The sequence below is a fragment of the Loa loa genome (assembly GCF_000183805.2).
Source record: "Loa loa unplaced genomic scaffold supercont3.121, whole genome shotgun sequence".
NCBI classification, from domain to species: domain Eukaryota; kingdom Metazoa; phylum Nematoda; class Chromadorea; order Rhabditida; family Onchocercidae; genus Loa; species Loa loa.
Window position 1 is genome coordinate 113,179 of NW_018108301.1, and position 10,510 is coordinate 123,688.

At 32.9% G+C, this 10,510-nt stretch overlaps 3 protein-coding genes across 3 annotated transcripts; 1 reads left to right on the forward strand and 2 right to left on the reverse strand.

The window, feature by feature from the left end:
* Window positions 1-865: 865 nt before the first annotated feature.
* Window positions 866-1,063, forward strand: LOAG_09390 (hypothetical protein; the record flags this gene model as incomplete). Its single annotated transcript, XM_003144918.2, has 1 exon — window positions 866-1,063. One exon carries the CDS (start codon window positions 866-868, stop codon window positions 1,061-1,063), a length of 198 nt encoding a protein of 65 aa, XP_003144966.2.
* Window positions 1,064-1,506: 443 nt separating this feature from the next.
* Window positions 1,507-2,439, reverse strand: LOAG_09391 (hypothetical protein; the record flags this gene model as incomplete). Its single annotated transcript, XM_003144919.1, has 4 exons — window positions 1,507-1,691; window positions 1,984-2,045; window positions 2,211-2,280; window positions 2,379-2,439. The coding sequence occupies 4 exons, from the start codon at window positions 2,437-2,439 to the stop codon at window positions 1,507-1,509; spliced, it is 378 nt and encodes a 125-aa protein (XP_003144967.1).
* Window positions 2,440-7,204: 4,765 nt separating this feature from the next.
* Window positions 7,205-10,179, reverse strand: LOAG_09392 (hypothetical protein). The gene is made up of 6 exons (XM_020447919.1): window positions 10,108-10,179; window positions 9,113-9,178; window positions 8,887-9,013; window positions 8,200-8,336; window positions 7,663-7,839; window positions 7,205-7,514 (listed from the first exon to the last, which is right to left on the reverse strand). The coding sequence occupies exons 1-6, from the start codon at window positions 10,111-10,113 to the stop codon at window positions 7,329-7,331; spliced, it is 699 nt and encodes a 232-aa protein (XP_020301895.1). The 5' UTR covers window positions 10,114-10,179; the 3' UTR covers window positions 7,205-7,328.
* Window positions 10,180-10,510: the final 331 nt, after the last annotated feature.

A 10,510-nucleotide genomic window follows, 5' to 3' on the forward strand; every position in this document is an offset into this window, starting at 1 on the left:
CAATTTTTTTACAGCTTTTTGAGCAAGCCTTCTTTTTTCATTTTTTTTTAACGAGTAACAGAATTATGAAGTTTGTCTTAGGAACAAATGGAGAAAAATAAAATATATTCAAAAAAAAGCCATATAGAATGAGAAGCAAATTTTCTGTGAATTACCGAAATTAAAGCTACGTTCAAGCAAAATTTCCACAATATCCAACAAACAGGGTGACGAAATCTTGTAAATAAATTTGAAACAATGAAGAGGATATAAGCTAACAATGGACAGTGTAAAACAAAACGTCTCAATATCTACACAATAGACAATGTCAAAGGCTAGTCATACCTTCACGACAGCCCCAATGGAGCTTACAAAACTCCTCTTTAATCCTTATATACATAAAGACAGTTTTTTTTTTACAAGCGAGCAGACGTTTGCTTATTCTCCACGACTGAATCACAAACGACAACAACTTCCCATATCCGCCACCATTGGACAACAAACTACGATATTCTTCTATCTAAATACATTTCCTGTAACATATTCCCAACTCAACGACCTATCAACTAACCGACAGTCAAATTACTATCCAAGGCAACGACAAGGAGTTTGTTAATTGATCATATCATTTGCTTTTTGTATAACTCATTCATCATTGCTTACCAATTCATCGTGTAATATACATATATATTTTATACCCTTTTTCTTGTTGTTAACTAATAATATCGTGCAAGAAAAATATTACATCCCGAATAAATCTGTATCGCCGAGAAACGAGTTCAACAGAAAAACAATTTCCCAACAAACCATGCAATTCTTGACGAATGAATTTACTTATTTCCGGAAACTTATAAGGAAAACTGTTCCGATATTTCATCATTGTTAGATGGATCAAATAGTCACATCTTGCGATATATTCGCCTCAAATGGCTGGGAACATCTGAATCCTCTGTTGGTTTTCACTGCCTCAATTGAGCCAATGAAACACTTTGGTCCATGTCTTGTTTTGGTCGAAATTGGAGAAAAACTTGTGCCTTTGGCTGAACTCAGCTCTCTACGTTTTTTAATGCAAATGTTACGATAAAAAAAGAAAAACTAAAATGGTGAAAGAAACGATGTGGAAATCTGGGGCTTCTGTCGCGAATTTCAATATCGCGGAATTCCAAATAAGTAATAAATTCCTTATTCAAACTGTAAATGAATGTTAACAATAGGGTGAATTATTTAACCAATTTACATTCTTAAAAATTATCACCCATACGTTTCTTTTGTTACCTTTGTCTAACGGAAATCACATCTTTATTTTAATGACAAAGGATGTCCAATTTACATGCTAACCTTCCCATCTGATCTTGCTACAATGCTTATGTAATTGGATCTTTACAGTTTCCATTGTATCTAAATGAACATTCTTTTTTAACGTTTTATGTAAACCACTCTCACTCCATTAACACATATATACAGCTCTTTGTAAGATAAAGAAAAAATTGCTTTCGGCTGGATCAACTAGACGGTTATATCCGTTCTCTAGTAAGCTGCTCGCCACTCCAATATTCTTGGCCTTAATGCTACTTGTTCAATTGGTCTTATTCTCACTTTTATATAAATAAAAGTTAATAATCCTTTCTGCTGGATCATTTTCATGGCATAATTGACGCGCTTACGAGCTTTCACCGTGATAAGGTAAGCCTTCGTTAAAATTTCTCGTGTACCTATAACTCACAGCGAAACTTATCAAACCCTTCACTCCGCAACAATATTTGGTGCAACTACAACACGATATAACCGAAGCCAAATAATCTTACTACAAGCCAACTCCTTAAAGTTTCTGCTTGTTCCTGATCATTGACTAACCACAACAAAAATCACGACAGCTTCTGCCAAATTTGGGATTTCATCCGAAGTCAGTGATAATTCTTGAACATTACTTGGGGAGTAAAAATGTTGTTAACCACTGGAAGCACAAAAATGTGATGAAAATTCTTATGGTTTCTTATTACTTACTAACATGTTTATTGTTCAATATGCTTACAACTTGACTTAATTGACAAGTAAACACGTGCCCTCTGAATTTTGGCTTATTTCTTACTGAAAACCAAGGTAGAGACATATGTCATAAGTTGTTGTCATTTGTGAATGCTAGATAACTGTCAACGAATTAGACTCATTTACCGTACCATTTCGGATTCCATTTCCTTCTTTTTTTCTGGAACTTAATTAGCCCGATTTACCTGAAGATATGACATTCTGCTTCCTTTCTGCAGCAGCCGCAAATTCTCAACCACTGGAAAATCTGGTAACCTGAAATATTAAAGGAAGGTAACTTTGATTATAAGGAGGTTTCGATAATAACGAACTCTCAATTTTTCTTCTTGGAAAAGTTGCTTATGTCTTTTCACTCTCGTCGATTGCAAGGCCATGAGCAAATGCTGCTTTTCCGAATGATATGTGGCGATGCATTTACCCGATATAGAGATGTTTCAATCTTATTCAGGAGAGCTGCAAAACTTTTCGAGCAGCTGGTTTCAGTCCTGTACCGTTCTCTTCATCGTTTAATAGTTAATCATAATTTTGTGTCTCTTGTTTCTTCAGCGTTTGTCCCTGTCTGAAGTTCTCGGATTGCCGAAATTAAAGGTTTGTTCAAATAAAATTGTCAACCAACCAACAATCAAATTATTATTGAAAAACAACGATAAGGAGATTGTTATTTATCATATCACTTATTCATTTTATAACTTATCATTTCTTACCAATTTACCTCCTACTTCATATATTACAATTTTTTTGGTTTTGTTTATATTTCGTTGTCAACTAGTAATATTGTGCAAGAATAATATTACATCACGAATAAATCCATATCGCTGAAAACCATTAAATAGAATAACCTTCTCGACAGAAATTATGGTTGATGTTCTGATGCTCTCATTATCGGATGGATATCCGGTTCTTCCTTTTGTAACTCTGTACTGTTCGACTATCTTATCATTTCTATTATTCCGAAATATGGAGTATTACAAACGAACAATTTCATCTGTATGCAAGAACTATTGCACCTTCAATTTGTGACTTGCCTGAAATATTATACCATTAAGTTCATTTGTTTTTAATATTAGATGTTTTTATGCGTTGTCAAATTCAAAAAGTTCGGGAGTTTCAGGACTCTTTACCCCGCAGTTTTATTGCTGAACACTGAGGAAATAATTCTCTAGATCTCTTTGTCATTACGTCGGCATACGAATGAAACTATATCGAAGAACTGAGTTCAAGGCATTGACACGTAACTGGCTTCTCATAAAAGCATGATTAACAGATGATATGTTTGAAATGATTCGCATTCCAATGTGTTATGGAAAACATTTTAAAGTATCAAAAACATTATGTTTTGTATTTATGAAGTTTGTTAGGATATACAGAGAAGTCGTCAAAATGGAGGAAAAACAAAAATTTCTGTGGTTACGGGAGAGAAACTGAAACTTACTGAATTCAAAAAGATGCTTGACAAAATGAAAGAAGTGACATCTAACTGTTGTTGGTAAACATGAAGACAATCTTCAACGTGATCAAAACATTGTATGTTGTGTTGAGAATACTTTTAAACGAACTGTTTTTTGTCATTTGCTGCACTTGCTAGTCTTACTAATGCCCGAGAGATGTCAAAATTATGGCAGATGAAAGGTCCATTATCTACACAGTATCTTTTCTTTAAACTACTGTTAAAGATTCCTATTGTTGGATCAGAAAAATTTTAATCCATATCGAGTCCACTGGGTAACATTTCCCACTTCCTTACAATAAAGCAAAGTTTTTGTTTGAGTTTTTTTTTAGGACAATTTCCTTTAATCTAAACCAAAATTATTATTAAGAAACAAATTTAACATATGAACAGAGCTGACTTTGTGATTGAAATACTCAAATTTAGATTCGCAAATAATCGATAATATTGCTAAAATTTTCTAAGCTGCAAAAATTGTTGTTGATGGTGTTGTATGTTTTATTTTGACGGAAGCCATTAACTGACGGAAAAAACTCTGAAAAATATGCTAGGCAATATTCGTTGTGCTCTCAATTTTTTTATAAAAGCCGGGTTCAAGGGAATTCCTCCGATGTATCGTCACTGATTAAGTGATGCATTAAAGTTGACTTAAAAGTTACAGATTCATCTGGCCACAATTCGCACTCATTTGCGATGACATTCCATTTCGAACGTTTGTTTCATGGGACACATGGAAATTGATGGGAAATTTTTAAGGAAAGTACGCGAGGGGTTTACATGCTTCTAATTACATACTCTTATTTCAGGACTGCCCAACTGATAGACTAAATATCAATTTCTACCGGTTCAGTTTGTTCAGCATGCCACTATGTTACTTCAAGTCTGTAACATTAAACGACCCGATGATCTCAATAATCAAGATTATTGGGACATGCCTACTAAATCTATTTAAAAATTTCCCCATTCGAAGCAACTTTTCATCATTAACTAACTCTAAAAATGAATCTTCAAACAGCATGTAACAACCAATATTTTCAAGGATACGTTCCTAGAAAGTTTGGGAATGATGGGAACTTTGATTTGCGGAAAGAAACTTTATTTAAAGATACAATATAAAAAAGACCTAATACCTCTTATACTCGTGGGTTAGTTGATTCCGTTGATGAATTTTGCCACACGTGTTAGATTCATGTATCTCTAATTAATTTATATCATCCGATTATATTATTGTGACACTAATACTGTAGTTTCGTCGTATCTGTTTTTGTTCCATGTAATTACTGTGAAATTGATCATGGTTGTCCTCTTTGAGTAGCCTATTTTACAGCTATTTGCACTTTCCAATTGATCCTTTTCTCACTTTTACTAAATAAACAAATAGCAATAATATATGCGGTCTAGTCCTCAGTAATCGATATTTTACAATATGCCTGATGTATGGGACTCATTTGAGGTTTTTTCGACTGGTGGTAAATATTACTTCGGCAAATGAATATTTCTTTCTGAGTGATCCACTTCTTTTTCAACTTGTTTATATTTCTACCAATTGCTACCGTCTCAGGAAATTCTTTCTGTTTTTTTCTTTTTTTTGTTTCATCACAGGCGATATGTTGAGCCTCAGTATCTAGATAGTTTCATTGATGCTGAACATTTCATGTAGTTACAATGAAACATCCAGTTCTACTAGACAATTCTGGTGATTTTGACATCGACGCCATTGATAGATAAATCATGCAAAAGCCATACAGTTTATTTTCAAGAAGCTTTGACAGCAAATATCATTTTGCTGTCAAACATTCCAGAAATACGACCTCACTTCCATTCCCCCATTATATGTTATTGTTCTCCTCAGAAGAAATCTTACAATTTCCGGATATTGAACTGTTAAGTGTAATATCCTACATTTGCACATCTTCCATTGCAAAATGAGCTTCTGTTTCTCGTTTACTTCATCCACACCATGACCTTAAGTTTAATTTTGACAATTTGGCATGCCAATGAGATAAAAACAAATATTTATGCTTGCTGTTTTGGAATTTCAGGTTCCTAGGAATAGATATTAAGCTAGTCCTCCTTAATACTACTATGTCAAAGACCACAGTCATCCTAACCCGCTACCATATGAAATCCTTCTGAAGTTTATTCTAAAGCAATAATTGAAAAACCAATACTAATCCCTGCAATGTGGAGATACAGTCGTCTATTACCTGTCTACTGTTGTATTTCCACTAATTTGGATCGAATCATCTGGTCTTCGCATTCAGAATGAAAGAAGTTCGTTAACTCCTAAAGAAAATTCTTGAAGCTGATAATCCACTAACTTCGGAATCATCTCACAGAAGTGATCGCACATGACAACTACTGATAGTGATAGGATGTATTTAACACACAACTCGAAACTTCAATCAGCTAGACGAAATGAAGCTAAAAAATGTCAGGGATAAAAAAAATGTTGAGTGCTTTGAAATCGGAATAAACTATACCAAAGACATATTTGTTTTTGTCTTTTGTTTTCTGATGTTGCAGAGATGTTTGTATAACAATATATCTGATATGTTCATGTACTACACCGAGGTACGATGGTGAAAGGATCAATGAAGACAACTATGAAAGTTGTATTTGCCGGTTGTGAAGTGAGTAGGAACGAAATTCGAGTGTCCGACTCATTATTCCATTGCAAAAACTTTCATTCATGGGATGATGAATCATATCTGCTTGCTGTTTTCAAAATTTAACTGATACCTTTGTTTTCTGGATGTGCCTAAGCCTCAGTACCTTATGATAATGTGAATAGTATAGTTTTGTCTTTAAAGATGTCAGTCACTAAACTATTCACATTATCATAAAGTATTTAAAATGTTGCTAATTCAATGAAAGCTGCATGAAATTGTTACATTTCAACAAATAAGATAAACATATTGAAACTACAATGTATAATGAGAAAAAAATTTTACAATATCTACGAGAAAAAAAGAAATCTGAGTATGACGATAACCATACACAGTGCATACATGACCAGAAATAAGGATATATCGATAGAAAAGAAATAGAAGACATTACCCGACTTGTTATAACCAACAGAATGGGAAATAAAATTCAACTAGATTTTACCCATCCTGAAGAAGTAAACATTAATTCACTATAAAAATCTTCGAATATTTTAGATTTTGAAGAAAAATACACAAAAACGCGGCAAACGAGTTCATTTTATTCGTTCACTAGTTGAAGCCTTAAGAAATCAAATAGGTAATAAAATTTCAGTTGATACACTGAATAAACTACCTCCAGTTAACCATATCCACTATTGTTCCGCATTATTTTAAATCCACTTCGCATAAAAAATGAAAACATAAAATGATCGGCAAGAGTATGATAAAAATCATCCGGATCCACCATTAACGGAGAGAGGAAAAACAGAACAAATGGAAGGTAAGAACGAAAATGAAGAATATACAAACTGAAATGCCACGAACAAAAAACTGAGTCTTGCTGATTACAAAGTGGGAATAAAATGTGAAAAGTAAACATGGCTGATAATATTGAACACATTCTTTCAAAAACAGTACTATTCTAAATGTTACTTTTGCATAAATTAAATGAATACATGGATATTTATGACTTTAAATTTGCCATTAAACACTTTTAGAAGAAAGCGAATCCCAGTACTTCGTATATTCGTATATATATACCTTTTTCTTCTAAAGCAGTTAGGAATCCAAGCATAATCTTTACGTCACCAATACCAAAGACCATGCCTGGATATCCCATGCTTATAATCAAGCTTTCATAGTAATAGATATAAACTAACCAACAATAAGACAAGGACTATATAACTGTATAAAAAAGTGATAGAGTATTATTTTAATTTAGAAATTACAGCTCTAACTTCGACTAGTGCTTCCGCTTCAGCTTCATCCAGCCGTTCAATCATTTCCACTTTTTCCAAATATTTCTTGGCAAGTTCTTTGTTTTTCATTACAGCATAACATCGTGCGATGTAGAGCAAATTCTCCGGCCATACGAATGGGGAATATTTTTCAGCCTATAATACGATGCTGATAGTTCGAGGAATGATTTTTCGAATCTGAAGGATAATTAAGAAAACAAATGGAAATAAGAGCACGTAAATTTAAATTTTAAATATTCGGAATTAAAATGTATAGGGGACCTCTACAAAGCTTTTAGCGAACCTCCAAAAAATCGCTAAGAGCTTCATCGATAGTACCATGAGGAATTTCAGAAAACAATGCAGTACATAATCGTTTCTCGATCCATGAAAGATTGGCAACTTCGTACGAAAACCGTCCACGTGAGTGCAGCAACGAATATTCAGTCGATTGCATCTCTATTGCGCGATCCAAATATGCCTGAACATGTTCCAATGATAGCACCATCAATAACAACAATAAGGCATAAGTTTTTTATTAATGCGGATTGCGCTGAATCAAACTCCTTCTTCTTACTGCAAAAGACCTATGCGTTTTTATACCAGCCTACTACTCTCATCCAACTGAAAAAAATAAAGAAATAACTTCAAAATACTGTAGCACAAAAGAATGATTAATTACTTTGATGCATTTGAAACCCTGTACAATACAGAGTAGAAGTATGCAACAAAGTTTATGAATACTTCGAAGTGACATATCACTTCCGATGTTATTAAGCACAAACTTCAATTCGGCAATTATGAAGTTTGATTTGAATCAAACACTTAAGCAAACTGAAACCTTGAAAATCTTGCCCTGCTCAATTTTTTCTTTGGGTCCCAGGAAATTGGTTGCAGAACCGATCAAAATTGCTGCCCATCTGAGTGCTTCAGCACTATTTTCATCATTTGTATAAGCTGATTTGGCATAAGTTCGACCTGCAAATAGTGAACAACTCTATCGCTACTTGTCCACATGGAAATTGTGCACATTAAATTAACCATTCACTCAAGCAATCGGAAATGGCGAACATTGAAAACAATAAGTACTGGATAAATGTGTAAATTTCACTTAACCGTAATCTTTAATTTCATTTTCATTCCATCTTTCAATATCACATGTTTCTTAATAGTGTTTGAAATGTTTGACCATTTCCAAGTGGACGATTTATAGACAAGAAAGTGTTAAAAGTATTATCAACAAGTATATCATGGAAGAACATCATTTGGCCTTCACCACACCACTGCATTCATAATGTAAAAAAGAGATCAGTGCAATGAGACTGTTATAAGCATTATTTACATGATTATTATGAATCAATTAATACCAGATCACTATACTTTGAAATGGTGGTATGTAATACCAATTAGACGTAATATAAAACTAGTCGAAGCAATTCGGCACAGAAGAAATTTTCTTGATCATGAGGAGAATAGAGCCTCTCAAATAAAGGAATCATACAAAAACTTCAATCAGAATGTAAGAAACCTTCAAGAATGAGCAATTTTTTTTTCGGATCCTTCTTTTGCAGAGTATTAGCCCACAGGAAACATGCTTTGCCCAATCGCCATAACAAATTAACACCAGTTTTCATTTCTTCGTTGCTGTCGTAAATCTGTGAAAAAAAAAAACGAACAGTTTAACAACTTATAACAAATAAATGTTAACGTATACAACATTTCAGGGCAGTGCATGCAGAAACAAAGGCACATACTTCCTTCAGCTGTTCATATGCTAGTTTCGGGTTGTCATCTATCACTTTATCAATTTCTGCGAAATCCTGAAAAATTACATAACTTTTAATGTCATCTGTTTCACCCTTAAATCTAATTACTGTAAAAATTTTGAAAAGTTGGAAGAATCAGGCGCCAATGTCTATTTATCAACAACATTATTGTCTTTCATTTAATTAAGCACCGAAAAAAGAATCAACGTTGGAAAGGTCAGCCCTAAATCTGGGTACATTTATCTGAATTAACGAAACTTCAAGCCTTTTAAATTTAAGAACCAATCAGTCAATTATTCTCGAATTATCACTACTTTAGATTCTCCGCTCGATCCTTGCTTCCCTCAAGATTGCCTGTGATTATTTCAAATTATTTGTCCCGGATGGAAGTTCAAGATAAATATATTTTAAACTTTATTCAATGAACAGAGTTCCTATAAAAAAGTCGTAATTTCACTTCTTTAGAAAAAATGATTTAGAAAAAGTTACGAAATTTATATGAAAAAATAACCACACCATTCTTTTGCCATCCAAAAAGGTTTCATTATACTTTCCATAAAAAGACACCTCCGGAAATATCTGAACAACCTTTGGTCAGTTTTTCACTAAGAAAACACTGCGAAGACTATCTCTCCAGTTAAACCCAGTCTTATTAACAACTTTTGAGTTTGACTAATCGATGACCATCTAAAGGTATTGTGACAAGTTGAAGACTTTAGTAAATTGCAGTCCTTCTTTCCAAAAGACAAAAAGGCCGAAAATGAAAATCCTATAATCCACCGATTTGTAGTTCACACAGTGTGAGAAATATACCGAACAGTGGCATAATTTTGTTATGGAAATTTTAGACACCCGGGAAAAGAAATTATTCCCACACTAATACCTACCCTTTCAGCACTGTGAATGATACAGTTAGATTGTGAAATTCTTCAAGTAAACGATATAATCATAAACAAATATCACAGGATTTTTCAGCCACGTACCGTCATTTTTCCAACTCTGCTTTGCGTTCTTTGTTGTGTATACTGAATGAAAATATCTACAACTGATGCGCAAGAATCTGGAATTCCAGAGCATTACAGTGAGTCAAAAAAGTTTGTGTAATATGAAAGCAAAGATGAAGAAAAATTGATAAATCAGAATATTAAAAATTTAATAAATTGTTAAACCAATACACTCATAATATGTATGTAATAATAATTAATAATAATAACAATAATAATTAGTTAAATCAATAGACTCATAATATGCACGAGTAATAATTAATAATAATAATAATAATAATAATAATAATAATAATAATAATAATAATAATAATAATAATAATAATAATAATAATAATAATAATTAATAATAATAATAATAATATAATAATTAATTAATAAT